General features: G+C 43.3%; 1 protein-coding gene across 11 annotated transcripts in view; it reads left to right on the top strand.

The window, feature by feature from the left end:
* Nucleotides 1-24,353, top strand: part of LOC111863551 (protein lin-10) — a 63,689-nt gene that overhangs the window by 31,576 nt on the left and 7,760 nt on the right. For 5 of the 11 annotated variants that reach the window (XM_023849964.2, XM_023849965.2, XM_023849969.2 and 2 more), the window contains exons 13-17: nucleotides 7,762-8,043; nucleotides 10,563-10,599; nucleotides 16,659-16,801; nucleotides 22,919-23,200; nucleotides 24,261-24,266. In XM_023849964.2, the coding sequence (XP_023705732.1) occupies nucleotides 7,762-8,043; nucleotides 10,563-10,599; nucleotides 16,659-16,801; nucleotides 22,919-23,200; nucleotides 24,261-24,266 (750 nt within the window). The remainder of the gene's footprint in view (nucleotides 1-7,761; nucleotides 8,044-10,562; nucleotides 10,600-16,658; nucleotides 16,802-22,918; nucleotides 23,201-24,260; nucleotides 24,267-24,353) is intronic. The other 6 variants (XM_023849970.2, XM_023849968.2, XM_023849974.2 and 3 more) reach the window with 6 other exon arrangements.

Raw genomic sequence — 24,353 nt, 5'->3', positions numbered from 1 at the left:
CAATGGATGTGTTTTTTGACATTGGAAATTTGTTGTAATAGATTACTACTAGGAGTTGCTAAGCTGATGTGACTTAGAAATCAAATATTAATACGCCCCATTGCTTCTGCAAATTAAGCAACTAATTGTTAAGAGTATAAACTGGCAAAATAAAATAATTACATTTACCATGAAAGTGAATCCTTGTGGCTTGTCGTATGATGCATGACCGATGTGTTTGCCTGTTAGTGTGACTCTGGATACACAGTCAGCCCTTTACCAGCTGAGTTGCCTATCCTTACCCACCCACACCCCAGCTAACGCCACCCAAGCAGGAGGTCTAGTTGATTTGGATGGTACACCATCACTTATCAGTCTTCTGGTTGTCTGAAAAGGAATTTCTTATACAGCTGAACATCTGTCACCTGCTTCAGGCAGACCCTGCATACGTGAGCCTGTGGGTTTGCTGAATTCTGCCTCATAATTGAACCTGTAGGTTCAACACACTGAAACCAAAGCCCACAATTAGATGCTGTTTCAGTCTTTTTGTGTTATTTTACTCAGTATATATGCCATCTAATGGTCGGGTGGTTGGTGAATAATTCATGGGAAAGGATTTGGATGGATGCGGTCGAGGTTCTGTCCTATCATTTGGCTGTAGAGACACATGAAACCAATGAAGATCCTGTCAGGATATCTGGTGTTCAAGCAGAGATTCAAATCGAGTGCCTACTGAATACAAATCTAGAGCATGACCGTTACCCAAACCCTTTTGGTCCAAGCTAGTTTCAGCCTTCTGCCATTGTTACAAGGTATTTTAGCAAGATTAATCTTATTATTATGCCCAGGGCTCTGTTTCATGAGGTTTGGAATGTTTTGCCATTGAAGAATACAGCACAGAACATTGTAAAATGGAGACTTTTAGTCGAGCAGATCTTATGTATATCTTAGGGTGAGCAGAAGTAGATGTGTTTACACAGTTCTGAGTCTGTTTACATTGGTTGTCTTTTGTGGTATTGGCCGTGAGATGAAGGTAGTTTGTCATCATCTTCTTGTGTTGCATTCATGTGGAATAAATTGACACTAAAATCAACAGGTGTAGGGGTCCATGTTATTGAGGTGCGCCTAACTCTCTAGTGTTTCACGTTAAATATTCATCATATAGGAAAATATATGAAATGAGACATGTAGATGTTACTGAGATCTGTATTTTATGATTCCAGTTTTTGTACAAGTGGCCGTTTTTTAAAGGACATTTATGATGTTCGATTATAGTATAATGTAAAGAAGGGATCATATTTAATCTGTACGTACTGGCAAGCTTTTGATGTAGACCTCCCAGTATTACAGAACGGACTTCGTGGCCCACCTCCCAAAAGAAAAGAATAAAAGAAAGTAAAAGTGATTAGGTTTAAGGTATTGCTAGGTTTTTGTTACGGTATTTGAGTCTTTGTTTCTTGTTTTTATTACCGTGAAGAAGACAGGCTGTTGTTTGTGATTCCATTGGATTCGCGCTTTCTGTACAGTATGTCCCAGAATAATGTTACTATATTGCACTCAATTCTGCAAAATTGCAGGTCGTGTTTGAGCGGTAATATCTGACATGTGGAACGTACTGAGTAGAAGCTTGACACTTCTGACTACAATTGTTGCTTGCTGTTGTAGTTTTCTGCTATTATTATGCCATATATAAACGATGAAAGTGCAAAAGAATATTGTAACAATATTCTTAGGTACCGCATATATATTTAGGGGGACACGCGGTATCGTAGTTGGTTGAGGCACTATGCTACAAGCCAGAAGGCCACGAGTTCTATTCCAGATGAGGTCATTGGATTTTTCAGTTGACCTAATCCTTCCAGCCGCACTATGGCCCTGGGGTTGACTGAACCTGTAACAGAAATGAGTACCAGGAATCTTCTTGGGGGTAAAGGGCGGCGGGCACGTAAGGCTGACAACCTCACCGCCATCTGTGAACCGATTGTGTAGATAATGTGGGAGCCTCGGCGCCTAACAACCCTATAGGCCTCCACGGTCTGTTACAGGGATAGCTTTACTTTTTTACATATATTTAGGAGCATGCAGATCGAAAATTTTATTTAAAAGTGATTGATGTGGGATTTGTGGTGGACAGAGTTGCACTGGGGCGGGGTTTTCTCCGAACACTTCAGTTTCTCCTGCCAATTCTCACTCCACCGACCGCTCCACGTTCATTACTAATCCGACTTTGTATAGTCTTCATACGGAAGCGCGTTCAGAAAACTGGCGATAGTTGTTTGCGTGAGAAGGACGCACGTAGCAGCCAATATGCGGACGTGTCGCGACAGCAGAGCACCCGTAGCTACATGCCGCTAACTTCATTGTTGCCTGACGCACTTAATGATACAAAGGGAACGGCCTTTTTTGTGCTTCCGTGTCTGAGAGTGAAATGACTGTGCAAAGACTGCAGTTTTAAGGCGTTCGCTTTAATCCTTATTGTTTTTGAAGTACTGAATTCATCGTAGATTTCCCAGCCACAGCTGCACAAATGTTGTGGTATACACCATTCGCTTGTGTATGCGTCAAGTACTCGATTCGAAATCCGGCCGACGCCGACGCCGACTCTGACATAGGCTTCCTTCGTTCCTCATTTTTGTGCCTTAGAATCACGACCGCGTGTTTAACTCTGGAACTACGTAACCTACAAGTATGTGATTAATTTTGGTATTGGGTGATCTCCATTAAAAGTCCTTGAGCATTTTTAATTTCATTTCATGTTAGTGTAGTATAACTTCTGATTTGTATGGAGCTCAAAGAGAACTTTTCTCCCTTCTCGAAAACCGCTCTTCGTGTGAAGAATTGGCACACGGCGATAAATACAGATGTTATTGGGATCACTAAGTTTTATTTCATACAATTATCGGTATTGCTTGTATTCAGCGAAATACAGGAGGAGGAAAATAATCCCTGAGTGTGATGTTTGTAATGTGATTAGATTTGTAAACAGCTGGTTGTATCTGCAATAAATGAACATCAATGCCAATCATATATGAGAAATCGCACGTAACGAATTTCAGCAGTATGTGTACTCAGAAACTTCCGTTCGTCTGCGGTGATCTGCGGTTAACACGGAAACTCGGACCATTCTCTTCAAAATTGTTGCCAGCATAACAATGAAATGCGTGTTCAGCAGGTTATGAAAGGCGTTAGAACTCCAGAACGCGCTGTTAGCGTTAATATGAGAGCGAATAATGCGCGCCTAGACGCATTGTGCAGTTTACCCCGCCACTCGACGAGAGTACAGCTATATAGCGGCTGATGGTATGTGAATTGAGAAGGATTTGGAAGGAAGGAAACGACCGTGGCATAATCGAGGTGCTGTTATTTCGGCCTAAGTAAGATCACGGAAGGCCGCGCCGTAGCTCAAGCTCTTAGTCGCTGGCTTTCCGCCGCGGCGGCCCGGGTTCGATCCCGGGTCTGGTAAAGTGGGATTTGTGGTGGACCAAGTGGCCCTGGGGTAGGTTTTCTCCGAGTACTTCGGTTTGCCGTGCCAATTTTCATTCCACCAACTGCTCCACAGTCACCCTCACCTATCATCTGGGGCTGGTACAATAGGCCAGAAGTGGCCGCAGTACAAGGGACTTAGTCCCACCCCACTAGCACTAAAAAAAGATCACGGAAAATGTCGGCTAGGATAGCGGGTGTCTCTATACAAGTCTCGAGTGTTGCCTTCAGACCAGCCTGTGTCCATCTGGGACGTCTTGCAAATACTCGTACATACTGGAACCAGCAATCAGAGTTCCCACCCAGACAGCTGTGTACGTCTGACATATATTTCAGTTTCACGCATCATTATTACACCGTCATTGTTTAATTTTCGTCGAACTCGATGTAAGTGACGTGTCTTTGGAAGGCAACGCATGCTGGTGTCTGCAGTTCCCTGTCACAGCAGTGTCAACATGGCAGTTTTGTGAACAGTGGTAGCGTTCAGAACAGATTGCAGAAGTTACGCTCGAAAGGACGTTGAATGATTGGATATATAAGAAAATGATGTGACTGAGGTGCCCCATGCATCCGTTGTGACAGGCCTGCCAGGTTATAATGAAGTAAAACAAAAATTCCGTGGTTTTAGTCCGCAAACGAACTATACCGACCGAGCGACCGCCGTTTGTGGGAGAAGTTAATGACAATTTTAGCGGATACAGGATGTCGCGTGATCAGCACAACGAATTCCCACAGCCGTTAATTTCGGTTTTATAGACCGGAGCCGCTATTTCCCTGAAATAGCTCCACAGTTATCCTCACGAGGCTGAGTGGACCCCGTTCCAGACCCAGTACTTCTCAGAAAATCTGGTAGCGTCGGGAATCGAACCCGGACCTCTGGATCTGTAGCCAGAAACTCTGACCACGAGACTACAGAGGCGGTCTGTATGGTTTTAAATTTTTCGTGCGACGGAAGCAGAGTGACGCCTGCCACTGCTTCCTGGTACATGACAGCAGCAGATATTACAGAAAGGAAGATACCGGGAGTAAGTTCAGTGTGCGTTTGTTCTTTGTGGGGCGCACGAACTGCTTGTTGTATTATGGATGAACTCTGTTTCATGTGCCAGTGAGTCACTTGTATGTAGGTCGAGCTGTAGATCCTTTATCACAAGTAGTGATAGCCTGGCGTTAGCACCGGAAAGTGGGAAGGAAACGTCGAGCCGCAAACTGAAGAAGTACAATTAAAAGCCTCTCACTCGTGACCAGATGTCTATAGCACACGGTGGTCACTCGCTGTCGCAGTGGAAGTGAAGATACAACAATGAAATTCCGCCTCACGAAGGTAATTCACTGCATTGTTGTGTGTGTGGTGTGTACGCGCGCATACTGGCGTGGAGCATTTCGGATTTGTGGACGCAGGTGTACAGTACTGTGGTACAGTTGACACAGGTGATGTCAGCAGACACAGTACAGTACTGAGAACTTATCTGCTTGCTGCAGGGTATATGGCTTTGAGAGCGATTTCTACATTCGTCAGATTAAATTTATTTCGCTTCAACTAGGTTAGTCCCGTAGGATATGTATGGTTCCTAAGCTTAAACCAAGTTTCCCCCCGAATATCTTTGACAGTGCCAGTTTTTTATTTAATATGCATTTATGTTGTGTCTTTTTTTGCCCAATTTACGGACATTAAGCAAGTAATGACGTAGGTATTCAGAAGTAGGTGATATATTTCTGAACGTAGCGGTGGGTGTCAAGTGATATGACCGGCGTTTGTCATCGTTTCGGACTTTCGCTGTTGTACATGTACGTAAATTTGTTTTCTCCTTTCAAGTTTCATGTTAACGTTTCGGTTCAATGTATTTCTGTGGAACATCCAGCACTTTCAAATGATAGCGAAATAATGGGTTGTGATGTAATGCGATTTCTCCAGAACATACTCATCACGTCATGTTACGATCGCCTGTTTGCCGCAGAAGCGCCGGCCTGTAAAATGAGAGGTACTTGATTTTATTCTTGTAATGCCGAACATTATACAGAGCTGAACGTGAGAACGCCGCCCGATAGGAACGTACTCCAGAATAATCGCGCGTTACAAGGCGTGAAGTGTGTATTGCATGCCGATGTGTTTGTGCACTTCCTTGTGCTATCGCCTGCCTGCATTACGCAACTCAACTTGTGTTTCAAGTTTACGTTTCGCGTCGGCGTTTATCGTTGTTTATTTGACGGCGCTTTTCCAACTGCGCCAGTGGCAAGATACTGAAAAATGTAATTGTGGGTCAAATTGCTCACATGGACTGAAGCCAACTATGATAAACAGACACATAGCCGATATTTGAAATGGAATTCGAAACGCGGACCTCTAGAGTGCGAAGTGTAAATATAAACGGTTATGCCATGACAATCTGTGTACTTACCATTTGTGTATACCAGTGGAGTAGCTGAAGTGCTCTGTCTTCTGGGATAAAACGCTGTTGAAAGTCTGCCAAGGTTTGTGACGCCGCTGTGAGAACCCCAGAGCCAGCATTGTGGAATATCCATTGGAAATTCAGTTCATGTCTCTTACAGTGTACACAGATAACCCTTCTGTTGGTCAGCTCGCAGACACTATAGCCCTTGAGGGACACTGAAGCCATGGTACCATTCAATGTTAACAGTTCTGGAGAGACTGGCTGATGCAATAGCCCAGGGGTCTGTGGGTACCTTCTTCCTGCGAAGGTTGACCCCGTAATACTGGCTGATAGCTCTGTGATACAGACTGAAACACTGCTGTTTGTTGTTGCCATCTTCTGGTCCTGTCATAGCTAATTGAGAGTAGTGTTTCAGACCTGCTCTGCTCAGGCCAACCCTTGATAATCTGGCTACAGTTAATCTGGATCAGAACATATGCCGTTTAGGAAGGCAGATGAGTCGCGTCTCTGTTGAGGCAAAACTTGACAGTTTCCTCAAACCTGCAGTATTACGTTAAAAACAAGTACAGCTTCTGAGTGTTTTATCAATGAATACATGCATTGTCTTTTTGTAGTTTTTAAATAAAGGCTCTGCCGTGATATTTTTTATTTGTTTTTATCAGCACTACTTATTTCAACAAATTTTCCATTTGTTTGTGTTCTAAGTTTTTTTGTTTTTGTTTTTTAAGGGCACCTTTTGTTTCACTAATCCGGATTACCATGTAATCCAGATTAGCGAAGGTTTACAGTATTGTAATGATGAAGGCTTGTATGTGTATGAGGTGGGTCTCCACCATTTCAGTGGATACAAGTGTTCACCTTTGCCCTGGGTAGTTGTTGGGTTTGGCTCGGTAGGGGTTGGATCGTTAGGGATGTGGCATTGAGAAATGTCATTACTCATGCTGGGAACTGAACCCCAGCATCTGGTGTCTAATCATTGGCCATATAGACTGACCTGTTATGATCTTCTGGCCAACACGCATTGTGTGCATGAGAAGACAGTTGAAGGAACCCAGACTTTTGATGACTTGAAGAAGATAGACCTCAGATAAGAGATCAGCAGTCGCTTCAAAGCTTGTAATCCAGAACTGGAATAAAAGGCATGTCTCAGGATCATGAAGCAGGTGGAAGGTTTTCTGGTTTTAAGTGGCAAGCGTACTGTGGATCCTGTCTGTGATAGTATCCATAGGATTGACACTTCATCTGATACCATTAAGGCAGGTAAAACAAAGAAGACTGAGATGGGCAGAACATGTAACACACACTGTTAGGAAATACTAGTACACAATTAAGTCTTTCATTATCAAGACTACTAACTTGTATTCAAATTTTACTGCACAAGAAATGTGTCCAAAAATTTGGTTTTAACATCAGAAGTGGAGAAGCCATGAGGAGAGGAATGCAGTAGTATAGTGAGTTCTTACAGAAGTAGATCTGGAAGGCAGTTATTGGATTTACCAACCTCAGGAGACAGGAGATCAGACTCTCACAGCAGTGGCTGTAGTCTGGTAGAAGTTTGCGAACATTTCAGAGGAGTGTACTGCCCCCCAAACTTCAGGGTTGGAGGGTCATCCTACTTGAAAATTGCTTGTTTGCTTGCTGGAATACATCTATGAAGAAGGGGACATTACATTCCTCTGACACACCTGTGAACCTCTACCAAACTACACGGCATCACACCCAGAAGATAATTCCTTTCTTACCTCGGGACAGTATGATTAAGGTTCAGCTGGCTTGAACAGCTGAGGAAAGATTTCACAGCTTAGAGTTAATCCAGCATTCTGTAGTACTGTAACGCTATCTTGCAGCAAAGTAAAGTCTTTACACATGGTAGTACTGTGTGACGTAACTTAATGGGGTGGTGGTATAGGGGTGGAGGAAGCCCAAGTCCCGCACGGTAATGCCCCCTGGTAACACTGGCTGCGCCAAGACATCAACACCTCTCAACTCGGGTGGCAGCACGCTGCCAGCACCAGTTCCTCCCCCTGTGGCAGTGCCTTCAGATGCCCTGCCGGCTGGTGGCACCAGCAGTAGCAGCAGCAGCAGTGGAAGTGAGGATGTGACCACCGAGAAAACTCTGTCGCCCCAAAAGGCAGATGCAGCTACGGCTGCCACTGCCGCCGCCACTCAGGCATCTAGCAAGACTAAGAAGGTGTGCACACTCATGAAACAGAAGACTGTGTTGTCGCATGCTGTGCATGGAATGTTGCTCAATTGCATGGCATAGCTGCATGTGTCATGAGGATACCTGCCTGTTGTAAAACAGAGGTTCTTGTCTCTGAACACATAAATTGTCTGAAGTGTTACTACATGCAGCAAGCAGATTAATTCTCATCCTGATGGTGAGTTCGCATTACATACAGACCTTGCTGTGGCGATACCTCTGTGTGTGGTCAGAGACTGTACTGGCCTCTGTCTGCCTGGCTAGTGCAAAGTTAGGAATACACATACCTTATGAGAACACAAAATGTGCAGAATTCTTCTGCCATTAGTAGGATGGCAGTGCAAATGATTTCCAGCAGAGGAGACCTACATCTGCAGGTTCATCTAATAACATTTCAACGTTCAGTTCATCCCCACATTTCAGCTCCATTACAAAGATCATGTAGTTGATTGGCTTATGGAAATAATCTCTGTTTATTCTGGGAGTCATACAAATCACACACACGCACCATCTGCAGGTGAAGCGAATGATAAAGCAGGTGGTGCATATACAACTACTGTTCTTTAAGGAATTGATGTGGAAACCAGGCCATCTGTTGGCCTGGTATTCTTTGCATTCAGGAAGTTAGCTCTTGCTGAGAGAGGGGATGTTACACAGAACAATCTCGTCTCAATCCCAAAACTGTCCCATAAGTCCCCCTGTCCCCACATGAATACTGTGCTTTTGGTACCAGAAGCTCACATCACTGCACTGCATTCTGTATTTAAGTAATTACCGCCATGGAAGAAGATATGTTCTGATTTAATGCTCTATACTTTTATGTGTTGTGGAGCATGAAACTGTACATGTATGTAATACATTGTTCTTCTGTCACGTTTTCTGTGCCTGCTAAAAACCAGAATTTGCAAAGTGTAAATAGTATTGTTGAATTCTGTCATATGGTGTGGCCACTGTGCAGATTCCAGGTTGAAAGTTTTGGTTGCTTTGGAGAACAGGTCCTTGTAGTTTTCCAGCCCCGTCTACGGGGTTGATAAAATTTTTGTAGTACCATGCTTAGAATTAATATAGCAGAGTCCATAAGGAAACTGTATGGCTCATGTGTACTAGGGCACTGGTTTCAACATTAAGAGTGTGAGCTTTTTTTTAAACACCCCTGTCAAGCCTGAACTTGTTTTGTGAACCTTGGAGTTAATAGAATTTGTGTGAACAGTTCAAACTGGATCTTCTGCATGGTCTGTGTTTGCAAGTTGCATGATGTCTTCATGCTTTGGCTTGTTTTTAAGTCATTGGCATACAGTGAAACTTGTCTGCATTGACCACATTTGATTCCCTTCAAACTTGGCTAAACATTTTCCATTTTTGCATCTGTTGTGACTGGATACTTATAGTTCTGTGTTGCGCTTGCCATCTTGTCAAGTTTCTGAATCTCTGTATTTCATTACTGGCCCTGTGGCAGCTGTGCAGACCACATGCTGAATATCAGTTAAATGGTTCTGAAAGCAATATAATGGTCAGTCACATTTAATGTACTATAGCAAATCTGTGATATGTTGAACAAAGACAGGAGTCACCATTCAGTTGATTTCTAACTAATGATCTGTTGATTGCAAAGAAAGGTGAAAGATTTTGGTTAGCAGGTCCATACAAGGGACAGATGGATGGACAGCTTTTCATTTATACAGACTGGTACAAAAGAATCAGTCATTTTTCTGAATGACCAAAATAGAGATGTTGAAATGTGCGCTGAACTGTAACATGAAGTGTCAGAAGCTGTACAGGATAGATGGAGTTGACCACATGTACATTTTTCTGAATGGCCAGTATAGAGATGTTGAAATGTGCGCTGAACTGTAACATGAAGTGTCAGAAGCTGTACAGGATAGATGGAGTTGGCCACATGTACATTTTTCTGGTTCCATAAAAGTGTGGCCATCTGTGACAGGTGGCAAACTCACAGGGGTGTCAAGACACAGGTTTCACTGTATAATAGAACTCATATGGATTTCATGATGTTTGAAGTGACCCTCTAGTTGAAAGGCTGGGTTTGAGAGATTGCAGTTCTTGTGTCCAGTGTCGGAATTGTAGTTCCGAATCATCCCCACAAAGTGTCAGGCTGCACATATGTTTCCATTTACGTAAAAGTAATGTATTACAAAAAGTCTGCAAAAGCTGAACTTGAATTTGGATAAAGTTTAAGCTGGAAAGACATGTGAGATATTTTGGATACTGTGGCTAGGCTGTGCTGTTGTGTATGGAAGGGAGAACTGAATACTCTGAACACTAACTTATAACATGTGTAAAGGCATGTGAGATAGAGTAGCACTGATGGATTTTGTGATCGTAAGGCAAAAAGAACTTGTTTTTCTTTTTGTGAACTGCGATACCATGTCCCCAAATGCCTAGGCTTGCGTGTGTAGGACTAGTGAAATCCCACATCCCAGTTCTGTTACTGCTTTTGAGTTCTCCGTGTGACTATAGTCCTGAAGTACTGTGCTTGTGTGTTGCAGGACGGCAGCACCAAGAAGAAGGGCCGCAACAAGGAAGGTGAGTTGTGTGTGAGGTGACCATCTGGTTCATGAAGGAATGTCTCTGTAAACCCTTGCAGCAAAATGGAATAAAGAATAACACATCAGATGCTCATTAAACTGCACTGAAAGGGGTTTTGATACTAATTCTACATGCTTTTTCATGCATACTTCTTACTTAATATTGGAATCAAAATTTCAGCTGATGGGAATGAGCAATTTTCTTGAAATTAGAAATTTTTTGTTTCAGTGGCAGAGATGCTCTGCTTTCTTCAATATCTCTAAAGTAATGCTAGAGTAGCAGTCTGTTACGAGTTGAGTCATGGACATGTAGCATGAATGTGATAAAGAAGAACTGTATGCATAACTTTGCTGTGAACTGTGATACACTGCGATCCTCTTAGAGCGTCAGCAAGAGCATTGCGCTGCTAAAAGAGGACAGGAGGTCTATTTTGTATGTCCCATGAGTCAGTGGGGTGGAATGGGGCAGTTGCAGTGGCGTGGGTGGATGCAGTTTGTCTTGTGAAGAATTGTCTGACAGAATTTTTTGGCATGTGAATTGAATCAGCATTTGTTGACCCCTGGGTATGAATGTATATTTCTTTGGAGAGAGACATCTGATAATGTCTTGCTAATTCCAGTCAGTATCTGTCTTTCTGTCTTCCGTGCTGCAGTGTATGGCTACATGGTGGCAGTGGTGATGCCAGTACAGAAGGATCAACATTAATTGCAGTATCATAATTGTAAACCTTGGAGTCCAGTGTCACAGATTCTGTGACCAGATAACTGGAGTGCTTTGAGGTACAGGCCACATTTATAGGTCTGACCACTAGTTTGCATAGGTGGATTTACCTGAGGAAGTAGCATGGCAGTGGTTGCAGCTGCATTGTTGGAGGGAAGGTGATGCACTGAAACTAAACTTCTGTTATAACCTATACACATCGTACACATTCTTAACTCATTTAGTGGACTCGACCAAATGCAGTGCACGTTCTGTTGAGAGTGGCCATGTCGAAACCCATGGACAGTGCTGGTTTAATTTGTATAGAAGCAGAAGATAAGCACATCACAGTCAGGGCTGTGCAGACTTCTCTACTGTATCTAGAGGAATGGGGGATTTTTCTTGTTCTGCTCAGACTCATATAAATGGACTTTTGAAATTGTGGCCATTTCTTGAATAAGACAGACGTGTGTATGTGTGTGTGTGTGTTGAGTGTTGCGAGTTTGCTATGCGTGACTGTAGACTGATCTGTGTGTGTGTTCTCTTGTTGCACTCACTGCCACGCCTCGCCACGGCTCCGCCACCGGCAATCTGTGTCTGGTAAGTGCCGCACCTTGTAATTGGTCTGCATGTCACGCCGTTCACCCTGTATATAAGTGCTACAAGTGTTGAGACCTGCTTGTCTTTCCTGTTTGCCAGTGTGTCCACCCAAAACTGTGAGTGATGAGAACAGTGCTAGTAATTGAGTTGGTACCACTGCATGACAGGACCAAACATTGTTGAACTGGCATGTGAAAATATTAAAAAGTTTAACATTGTTGGACTATGGGCATATGAACTGTTTATCATGCATAGTGTACCGCAGTAGGATTTCACAAATTCCAGAATATCTGAAAAAGTTTATATCTTAAATTACTTTGGTACCCAGCTGTTAGTTACATACCTAAATCCTTGCAGCTTTCGAACAACCGCATAGCAAATGTTGCTTGACCATGTTCAAGCTTCCTATATGCTTTAGCATGTCACTCAGTAACCTCGACACTTCAGTTTGTCCTGCCAATCTTCATTCCACCAAATTCTCCATCAACATAATCACCTGGGGCAGGCTACTACAATAGGCCAGTTAGTGGTCGCTGTCCCGAGTGGACCCAGTTGGACTCCACCCCCACTAAGTGAATTAAAAAAAGAACCTCGACACTTGCATAACCTCAAAGCATTTACTGTGACCCTTCATTTGGTATTGTCATTGAAAAGTGCCAGAATGTGGAGCAGTAAGGGGCAAGTGGAGGTAAAGCTGGGCATATTCATGATGCTGTTGGCACTAGATGGAACCTAGCAGTCAGATTCACATTCTGGCCACTTTACTTTCAAGGAGGAAGCCCCCGGTATCCATTGGTTTGGAGAGTTGTTGTCTTCAAGTCTGATCTGGGCCCAGTGGTTAGTGGAAAGGAGAAAATCCCTTCCCCATCCAGAACTTTAGTGACTGAGTCTGTTGTTATTGTCGTTATGTAGTAAATGTTAATTCTGATAGTAATGTTAACGTCTTGTGTGATGATGCTGAGGATATCAAGGTGGCAGTCATGTTAAGACTCCTGTGTTAAGATTTTGTGAGAGCTAATTGAATGTGGGCTATAAGTTGTGATTTTGAATACATTCCTTAGTTGCAGCTGATGGGGACACATTGTATGTATGGAGCTCTGGCATGTTTCTTCATGTTTTGTATGAACAATAAGTGTGATTAAGTGTTTTTTACTACAAGAAATGCCTGGGGAAAAGAACACCCACCTCCCCTTGATATGGTTTTATCTGTAATCAGAGGCCAGGAAAACTGAACAAACAACATACCCCATGAATTTCATGAAACAAGCCCTTTTTCTCATGAGCTCATGTGTTGTAAGGGGAATTGTGCTCCACATTGGTGAGAGATATACACTTTCTTGCCCATCCGAAGTAAAGTAGGTAAAAGGGTGAAGTTGCCCCTCACTTAACTAATTAAGTACTACACCATGAAGAAGTATGGGGGAGTGGAGGTATATACCCACCTTTTTTTAACCTCAGCACTAATTGGAGGTGAGTGGTCAGCTTCACGGCCCAGACTAAAGTAGGTACACAGAAATAAAGTTAAAGTACTTTAAAAAAGTTGAATGTGTACTCTACATATGTGTTTAGGCTAACTATAGGCCATATACACATCATATGGTGTCATTAACACGTGCACATATTCAGTTGAAATTTCTTAAATAAAATTGGTTTCAACAGATTTTGTTGTTTTCATTTTGTGTTCATAATAATTGTAATATTTATTAGAAATTTCTACAGGGGTGAAGTTACAGCCCATATCATTTATTATATGGGCATGTTTTTGTAACTTTGTAAGGGGTGAATTGCATAAAACGAATGTCTGTTATGCAGGGGTGGAATATATTGTTGTATGACTTTGTGATCTGTTTCTCATAGTATAGTTTTCTGCTGTCCTAAGGTTTTCAGAGCTTTATACTGTCACTGTGTTTGTAATGTCTTCCATGGCTGCCATGCTTGTATTGTTCATCCTGAGATTTGGAAAATATGCATGTGGTACGGCACTCAATGTCTTGATGTTCATACTAAGGTTAACGAAAATTGTCAGTTTTAGGAGTTATTTGGGGCCATTGACCCCCTGAATTCACCTAACCTGACCAATGTACTGGGATTTGAAGTAGCCATTCCTTTCCAGGCCTTGCTGTTTCACAGAAGTGCTTATGCTTGTGCACATGTTTGTGTGGATGTTGTGTTGTAATGTGTTTGTGCTGCTAGTGAATCCCGTGTCTCAATGGAATCAGGAATGTATCTGTGGGACGTGCCCTAATAGTGTGTCCATTACGGGCCATTACTATAGAGGACTGTGGTCCTCTGGTAGACATGGTTGCCTCTGAGGGCCCATAAAACTACAAATAGCAATTGTATTGGACGTGAGGGTCTCACAACTTTGACAATGAAGGGCACCATCTTCTTGGTTGTGACGCTGTATAGCCTGGTAAAAGTTTAGTGACATTTCAGATGAAGCGACTGCCTCCATCTTGAGGGAAAAGACTAAAGCAAGCAAATAACTAGCAAGTAGAGGTCTGCTTGCTGCCCGTTTGTTGTTAGTTACTTGCTTGACTTACTCTTCAACCCTGAAGATGGAGGCAGTACATTTCTCAGAAACAGAAAATGGAAGCTGCTCTGAAATGTTGGTGAACTCTTGCGAGCTGTGTAGCGTTGCATCCCAGAACATGATGCTCTAAATAACAGTTTGATTTTGAAGGCAACCTCTTGTCTGGTGTGCGAGTATTACGTCTGCAGGGAGTGACAAGTGTCACTCCAGTATTTTGTTCATGTAATTTCCTTTGGGTATGTTCTGGAGTTAATTCAGGTTCACTGCAAGCATGATATGCCCATGTGAAGTGATTCTGTTGTCCCCGTGACATGACCACTGAGGGTGGTGGAGAGTACAGGGTGACTGTGAATGTGTTAAATAACCAAGCAGTAACGGACAAGGAGAGCCCCTAGCTGGGGAGTTGCCCCTTGTTATGAAGAACTAGCATGTTATTAAATGTTTCACATAGGGTACCCTTAAAATGCTATTAGGGTGATAAAATCAAGGACATTGAGATGAGCAGAGCATGCAGCATGCATGGAACATATGAGAAATGCATACAGGATTTTGTTCAGAAAATGAAAGAGACTGCTTTTGAGACTTCATCATAGATGGGAGGATAATATAATGGGTCATTAAGAAATGGAGTGTGAAATGTTGGCTGGATTTCTTGTGGCACAAGATTGGGTACAGTGGTCACCTCTTGCAGGCATGGCAGTGAATCTGTGGGTTGCATTAAAGGTGGTGCATTTCTTGGCTAGCTGAGCGACTGTCCACTTCACAGGGACTGTGTTGCATGGAGTTGGTGTAATAGGACGTTAAAATGATTGTAGTTGTGATATGTTGTGCTTTGTTTGCAGTCTCTGTCTCAATTACTAAACAGTCTGCACACAGTGTGTGAGAAGAATTTCATTTGGATGCCATGTTGTTTGTGTCAGCTTCTGACCTGCTTATCAGGTATTCATTAAATATTGTATAGGACAGTTATGGTCAAATTGTGGGTTGCAAGCCACGAGCAACTTAGTGTGCCTTGCAGAAATAAATAACATTCAGTTCCCCTTTTATAAAAATGTGGAGCTATACATCCACTCCCCCATACACCATATCGCAAAGAACTGTACACTGAAAACTGGAATTCAGTGCTGCTCGTTTTGTCTCCATTATGGAGATATATATTTTGTAGAAGTTAATTTTTGGAGTTATGTACTTACCTGGAATCTCTTGGATAAAGGACTGTCCACTGTGTGTATTATTGTGTGATGGAATGTCTTGCAGTACAGTCCACCCTTTTGTCAGTGGGCACAGTTACCAGTAGCCTTGAAAGATGGAGGAAATGTTCAGTATTATTCTGTGACCTGAGAAGGAAGTCCCATTGAGTGTTCTTGAGACTTCCCGCTCTCTCTGCCTGCTGTTGATGTGGAGATGCTGAGTCGGTTGTGCCCTCAGTGCAACACCATGGCAGCCTTCATCTGGCTGTGGGCCATAGTGCATTCTGCTCTGATACAGAGTTTCTTGAAGGATTTGAGGATTGCTTTTGTGATAACGATACTGTCATGTGATAGAGTATAACTAGATACAGGGTTTGAATTGGTAACTGGATTTATTGAACATGTACGGTCATAACTACACCAGTCTCACTGAGTTACACAGTCCAAAGGTCACTCTATCTATGGCACACATAAAGTCTTCTCAGTCTTCACCAGCTGTTGCTTGGTAGTGGCTTTCAGTGGCAGAGATTCCCCATCCTCTGGGTTTCTGAACTGTCCCTGACCTCAGTTATCAGCTTGTCACATCTCACAACTGCAACTTTCAGCTGACTCAGTCAATCACTGAACTACTAGTCCTCGTTATATATCCATGTTGTGGACCTCACAGAAAACACCTCTTTTGTTATTGTGTGTTTTCTCGTTGCTGGGGGAACAGAGTGCACAGCTGTTACTTGGCGGTGGGTCTACATTTCACAGTATGTTACTGACGATGCGTGATAGCCCACTTGTTGCAAATGAAGGATTGCACTTCCTCTGCAGGAAGGTGCTCAAAAGTTCCCTGCTTAGAAAATGTTTTTATATGTTTTATGTCAGAATTGCTGCAGTGGTTACCTTTAAGCATGTGTTACATTTTGGGTGCCATCCTCATCGTGTTTTTAATTAAATGAGCACCCAATTTTATACAGAATTGAATGCTTTAAGGTGCTCATAGCTTGAATAACTGCACTGCTAATGTTTAACTGGTGTTCTTGCAGTGATGATCCATGAACCCGCAGTGCTAATTGAAGGCGTGCTGTTTCGAGCACGCTACTTGGGATCCACACAGTTGGTTTGTGAGGGGCAGCCCACCAAGACAACACGTATGACACAGGCTGAGGAAGCTGTATCCCGTATCAAGGTTAGACCAGCACTTGGCTTTTTGTTCTTGTTGTGCGCTGTGCACTTACTGTTGGTGGAAGCCTTAGTTTCAATACTGAGCTTTGATGTGTTGTTAACAGTTACATCTCTTTATTTTTGTAGCAGTGAGGTCCTTGTATTTCATTTGTGCTTCCATGGCAGCAGCACAGAGGTGATAGTGACACTGTTTATTTTAAGTGAACAGTCTCTTTCCATACAATTATTGTGTTTCTGGTCATTATCCATCGTCCTGTTCTTATTTAAAATACATAATGTTTCGGAGACTGGATTCTATCTCTGACTTCAGGTGGGTTCTACTCAGTTGGGCCCAGTTGATAGAGCTAGTCCCCGTCTCTGGACACCATCACCAACTGAGTAGGTTCCACCTGAATGTGGAGACAGTCCAGTCTCCAAAACGTTGTGTGTTGCTTTAGACAAAAACTGGACAATAAATAATGTCCAGGAACACAATAATTGTATTAATGTACCATCAGATCTTGGTCTTATTTCAGTTTCGCCACATAGCTGTAGAAATGAGAGCTGTCACAATCCAAGTGAACAGAAGTGTGTGCATAGTGACTGAAGGAAAGTTAGGGAATGCTTGAGTATGCACAGTACATTCAGCTAGTCTTCATTTGGTTGTACCTGTATGTGCCAACTCAACGAAGGATCAAAGTTATGAGAGACCTGGGTTCAAGTAAGGAATCGAACTGTTGCCTCTGCCCCTTAGGAGGGAGGGCATAAGTTTTGATAAGCCTTGACTTGAACTGTACAGATTTTGTTTGTGATATTTGAACATGAACGTTTAATGTTGAACTCTGTGTATGTATGGGAGTACGTGTGTGGGTGAGATTTAATGTCAAAGTCTTCTTCATTGTTCACTGAATTTGTGTCATGAAGTGTTTTAATCTCTGTGAGGTTGGCAGCAGCAGGTAGGTGCCTCATCTAGTGTTGCACGCTTGGTTGCTTGTTGCCTGCACTGCACTCTTTTTAGGCAGGGACCCCAGAGGGTGTAGTGAGGTGCACAGTTGTCCCCCTTTGAAGGTGACATCTGTTCTGTTCAGATTCTGTCCTCCATTAGAAAGCAGCCCCGTGTGCTGCTGCACGAGTTGGGCTTGGCAGGATTAACTAAACCGGTTTACTCTAAATGAATGTGTTGCTGTGGCAGTCTGGAGACAGCTGGGATGCCCCTTGCTTTCTCCAGGGTGGTTAGCGTGTGTCAACCAGAGGTGCAGTGAGTGTGCTGTGTTTGGGCCAGTAACTACACAAACCCCAGGTTATGTGTACCAACACAGAACCTGTATCTTACACTGAGAATTTTTCCCTAAGTCTCAGTAGCAGAATGCGAAGGTTGAGCGTGATATGGAAGACATTTATTAGACAGAGTCCTGGACAGTCTCATCCACCTCCTATCCTCACAATGCATTTTTAAGATCCATCATAACATTATCTGCCCATCTCTTTCTGAGCCTTACCAGTGGCCATTTTCTCAGAGGTTTCTTGTGAATGTTGAGTATGCATTCTTGTGTCCTGGAACTTTTCCAAAGGATTCAGAATTTTTCACTCATGTATCTGTTTTTCATTTTCCAGATCCTGACTTGATCTGACGAATCTATGCAACTAATTCTTTGCACTGTGTTTCACAGATCATTTCTATTCTAGTAGGAAGGGAACTATTGTAATGATCATTATGGTTACTGAGTTAGCTCGCCCAGGTGGTAATGCTTGTGAATTATATCCGGAAGATGACTGCTTTGAGTGTAAGCTATTACTGCAATTTTTTTGTGGCACATGCCAGGGTAATATCTCTGGTCAGGCCATGACCACTTCCTCCGATCCATTTTTCATGAAACCATCCTAAGCTTCAACTCAGTGTAGTCTGGTAGCATAGTGAAGTAGACCGCAAGTAAATGAACTTTTCTATTGAAACAAACTACATTGTCTCTGTTTACAAATTTCACCAATGCCGTTACTCCTTTTGGCATAAACTGATGTTAGCACAATGTGTTCTAACCCCTGCAGACAGTTTGAGCTATCCCCACAGAGTTTTGCATTCACAGTTCTGGTACCAATGCCATATATAGTTCCCTGCATTTCTGGTTGCGATCATAGTTTTTCTTATTAAATGGAGTGGGACTCTCCACTAGAGTGTTTGCGTGTGCGTGCATGCGTGTGTCAGAATGAGGCAGGATGCCCACCTCTTGTGGTGATGTTGCATCATTTTGGAAGCCCGTGTACGGTGAACAAGGAGACGGATGGCATTGGTGCTGACAGTGCTATAACTAGGATGGCGTGATTGAGACGGCTGGCCGAATTCAGAATGTAGTATAATAATAATCATCATCAAGTTTTAGACCTTCAAATCTGTTCTGTTTGGTTGTGAAATGTGGTCCATTTACTTGTTTGCAGTATGTTTAACGGCAGTATCAGTAGCTCAGACGGGCTAATGCTGGATGTTGGTGCAGTGCAGTTGCACCACTGCCATCCCATATGCTGCAGCAAGCGCTGTCCTGAAGCACATATTTGTTTCATAGTTGTAAATCCAAACGACAATAAGTAAGACATGTCTGCGGATTTATGGAGGGATAGGTGTGAGACACGCGACATAGGAGACAGTATCCAGTGAAAGTTGTCTGTCATGAGAATGGCTGTAGTTTTCTATTCACCTGAACCTTATCGGCTGTTCTCCCAACTTACATATTTTCCCCATTACATGAACTCTGGTCCACCTGGAGCTGTTTGCAAATTTTGTGTTTTCTTACAAAGATTTTCTTCATCATATGTCAGTGTATGGTCTTGAGGACTGTACATACTGAATTGTTGTCTAGTCACGGAATATCAGTTTGTCACGAAATGTTTGGAAGCCAAATGAATTTTCAGGGTGAAGCATGATTCATCTTGTGTCATGGATAGTACTGGATGTCATAATCAGGTTTTAGGTATTATCAAGTTTTGTTTCATTCCTGAGATTTTGCAGACTGTGGATGAACCCAGTACTAAATGCTTTTGTTGAGCCCATGGTTGAAACTCCTCGCATATTTTGATACGTACACAACAAAATCTCTATTTGAATCTGAGCATGGCTGTGAGGAGTATGGCTGTTGTACATGTCTGTTTCAGAACTGCTGAATTAAATTGATTCAGTCCGCCTGTTTGAAACCGGGACAGGGCTTGCTGTGTTAAATAAGCTGCTTGTGCACGTGTTCAGCTTTCAGAGGAAAGTCACGGTGTTTGTTCTGCATATAAACTGATGGACATAAAAATGTAAAAGAAAGAATCCTGCCAGTCCTACCGGGGGCTCATCCTCCCGTGCACCTGACTACGGAGTTGGGGTCCTGCACTCCCAGCTCGTTTGGTGTCTCATCTGTCGTCTCTGCCTTTCTCTCTCTGTCTGTCTCTCTCTGTCTCCCTGGAGCTGCACATGTGTCTCACGCGTGATGTCACCAGAACATGCAACCCGGAACCTCATTACCCGGTACATTATGTAAGGGGATTGCATTCTTATGTAATCCCTCTCAACTTCTGAACTCTATTTCTGTTTGTGTACATGTCAGAAATACGTGTATTGTGCATATCTTCTGTCCCCATAGAAAGTTATGCAGCATTTTTATTGAATAGTAACACATTCCAGCCTTGCTGGAAATTCTAGAGCCTTCCCCACAGTTTACACATTTTTGTTAAGGATGGAGGCTTTTAAAACTACACCTTTCAGTGTTGTTCAGTTTCCATGAGATATTCCTCATGTTCTCAGTTGATACCTTGTTTTGAGGGCTTCGTATTGATCATGGTGTGAACTTGTAGAACATGTGTTAAACCATGCACCACAACAGAAGGTTTTGTCTTGACTTATAACAGAGGGATAGTTACTTTGGAATATTTTTGATCTAATATAGTTACTGCAGAAGCAGAGTGGTTGGTAACTATACACACCACCACCTTCAGTGTTGAGTACTTAACCCTCCTGAATGTTTGAATGGGTTTCACTTGACTCTTGGAGTTAGCAGCAGTTGCTTTCCAGAACATTAAACACTGTGATTTTGGCGTCTTGCAATGATTAATTGTTGATATTGATTGAGCAGTTGGATCCTTGCACTGTGTGGATGTTGGCAGTGTTGCCGCCACTTGAGATGTATATTCAGGCAGCATGTACCTCCAAAACATTGGCAGCACTGCCTGTATCCACACAGTGTGAAGATCTAAGAGTTGAATCAAGATCACTTCAGCAACGTATCCATGTAATAGGGACATGGTGTGTTTTCTTTGAAGTATGAACTAAATTTTGGGATATTATGTTGATTCATAATAAATGATATATTTTTTGTTATGCTTTCATCAGTGAAGCCCATGAGGTTGAACCACTGAACAGGTTGGTCTAGAGGCAACACTCCTAGAATTGTAAGTGGTTCGAATCTTGGCTGGGACATCAGCTATCGTGACTGAGGTTTTCATGGTTTTCCTTAGTCCCTCCAGGCAAATTCTGGGAATGTACCTTTATGGGGCCATGAGCATTTCCTTCCAAATTGTTGTCAGTTTATCATCAATCTCAGAACTGAAAGCATTGTGAAATAACCCCCACCACCACAGACCATGTACCAGTTGGGTGCAGAGGTGCCCTGGGGTTTGCAGTGTTCTGATGGCTGATTCTGTCTTTCTCTTTCTTCTTCTGTTTTCCGATGTACGCACACACCCTGTCTGCCCCTCAGATGTGTTGTCGGCTTCAGTTAGATGGTCGCTGTTTTTATCATCTCACAAGCACTTCACTATAGTTCGTTGTGGGAGTCACACCTCTCAAGTTGCGTCAGACTGATATAGTGCATCCAGTATGTGTGTTTGCAGGTGCAGGGCTTGCAAATTACGTTCTTGAAACCCCTGTTCACATAGAATGAACACTGGCAGGTCTGTTTACAGTCTTCCAAAACGTACTGGACCAACTACATGCCACCATGAGGAGGTCGCTATGTTTAGTAAGCTGATCTTTGGTGATCTAAAGGGGAAACACATTATTGTGAGAGATAATAGAAGAGTTTCATCTGAACTAGTATATTGTAAAATTCCTTCAGTGTCTTGTTACTAAGAACAACTGTAATTACATCACTGTGGAATGTGGGAAGACAAGTTCAGGGTGGCACCACTGGATATGTAATCCATTCTAAATGCTGGATGAACTATGGTACCAGATCTCGGGAGTGCCTGAGTGAGACTGGAAGTGAAAGGAGCTTTGACGTAACTTGAGAGAATCTGTTTTATGGCATCGTTCTGTTATCTTGACGAATCCAGCAGGGCGTGAAGATGTGGTACGCCACCATGGTACTGACAGAGACGACAGATGAAACAGTATTGCCCATCAGACAGCAGCTGGTACCCCTGCCTCTCTCATTCCATGTGCCATAGCTTCAGACGGCCTCATCACTCTGACCACAGCAGATTCTAACATAGAGATAGTTTCAGACTTTCGTGGGAAATCAGTGTAAATGTTGTTAGTGTTTTGGGATGATGGTACTGAGTAGAATTCAGCTGTATTGCCGAAGCTTCAGAGATTATCACTGTTTCCAACTTCAAGGTGAAGTGACTGTGTCAGTGGCCGGCCCTCTTCATGCTGTCAGTATACATGAAACGTTTGTACACTAAGTATCAGCCAGCAGGAAAAGAGGGAAAAGATAGGTCCTGATATGGGCTGAGCTCTGTCTGGGAAGGGGGTGTAAGAGACCTGAATAGAAACCATGGACTGGTGGAAACAGGAATGCGAGAAAATTGGTACTGGCAAGGACAAACGACCAAAACTAAGATGTGCTGCATGCTGATGTAGGGTCTGTCAGTTATGGGTTGTGACCTGTGACCTTCATCCATTGAAATTTGGTGCAGGCTGATTTGATGGCTCCATAAGTGACTGTCTGTGTGGCTGGCTTCCTTCACTCCTGCCGTCGAATTCGCAAAGTGATTGCCGTGGTTAATTGCCATCGGCTGCTGGTAAATGGATTCTTCCCCACCCACCCTATAAGGCTTCTCATGCTGCTGGTACAAGATTTGTCCCAACCCATCCTATAGAACTGTCAGTAACTGTCCCTGGGGTTGCCAGCTGACTGCTGCTGGGCAGGCTCGAGCATGTGGGAGGTTTCAGGACCCTGGAGCTGCGGGAGTGATGGGTGGCAGTGGGCACCATGTGGCAGGATGCCCTGCTGGTTGGCCTGTGGACTCACCACCACCACCCCCCAGTGGTGAGGAAGAAGACGAGGAGGAGGAAGAGCCCCCTGGTGGGAGTGTTGGAGGGACTGGGGGGCTGGCTGGCACCGTGTTCAGACTGCACTTCCTGGGTTCTGTAGAGGTGGACGAGGAGGGGGGCCGCAAACGCCGCAAGCGTCTCAAGAAGCACATGGTCGAAGAGGCAGTCACCAAAATCAAGGTTGTGGGCTTCATATCACCTGATCTGCTCAGCCACAGGGAACAAGTAGAAACAAGACATGAATGTTCAGAATAAGTTGTCTCTTGCTTCATTTAATGTCACTACCTCGGTTGCATTTCTTATGTACTATCTAATGATAGGATGATTATGAATTGGAAAGGATGTCCCTTTTTTGAGACTCTTGTAATAAATCTGTGAAGAACTGCCAAACTTTTCTGAAACCCAAAGGTTTATTACCATGTTCTTTATGAAAGTATTGTGGGACGTACTCAGGCAAATTGAGGAAAATGAGTTCCCATAGCCTGGCTCTTAACTAATATTTGAGTCTGGGATAACCTGAGTATGAAATATGCCACGTCTGGTAGGTAGTGGCCAACATTTTGGAGGAGTTCACTGCCTCCAGCTTCAGGGTACAAGAGGAAGCTGTGAGAGTGGAAGACATGCTGTGAATACATGGAGGTGAAGGCCCACGACAGGCCCTGAGCAAAGGGTTGGGAGTACAGAGAGCATTGGTCCATTACAGGAACGTTTTCAAGGGCTCAGTGAGTGGGAGAAATAATGTCTGTGATTGAACAGGCAGCAAACAGACTGGAGGTAGGAGAAACATCGTACAGAAGCAGTGACTTGTTGGGAACGGAGTCTCTTCATGTCTGATGTTCTGTACACTGTTCTTCTTACTCCTTTTGGTTCACCCAGGGCTCGTGCCATGGTGGCCCCCCCTCCACTCAGCTTACTCTTCTACTGTGAAGATGGAAGCAGCAGTTGTTCCAAAACATTGATAATGATGTACCAGACTGACCACTGCTGTGGAACTTCAGCCTTAATACTAAGCAGCATGTACACTCTGCTGTTTGAGACATTTAATTTGTGGGAGAGTTTTCATGGCTGAGCAGATAATAACAGAATTGTGGAACAACTCTCATTAGGAGTTTGGTGCTGTGGTCTGAAGTCTGGTTCCAATGTCACTGATGAATAAGTATTCCTTATGTGTTTTGATTTGTATTAACGAGGTTTGTATGTTTTGCTCCTCATGCTGCCCTCTCTCTGGATTTTAATGCAGGCATTGGTAAGTTCTGTGCACTTCACAAAGTGAGTTCTATGTCTGTTGCATATAAGGAAGTGCAGACAGTGTTGATATCCACAGTTGAAGTTC

This window comes from Cryptotermes secundus, unplaced genomic scaffold, assembly GCF_002891405.2.
Source record: "Cryptotermes secundus unplaced genomic scaffold, Csec_1.0 scaffold184, whole genome shotgun sequence".
NCBI lineage: Eukaryota > Metazoa > Arthropoda > Insecta > Blattodea > Kalotermitidae > Cryptotermes > Cryptotermes secundus.
The sequence above is the reverse complement of the archived record's forward strand: the minus strand, read 5'-3'. Positions and strand labels throughout refer to the sequence as shown.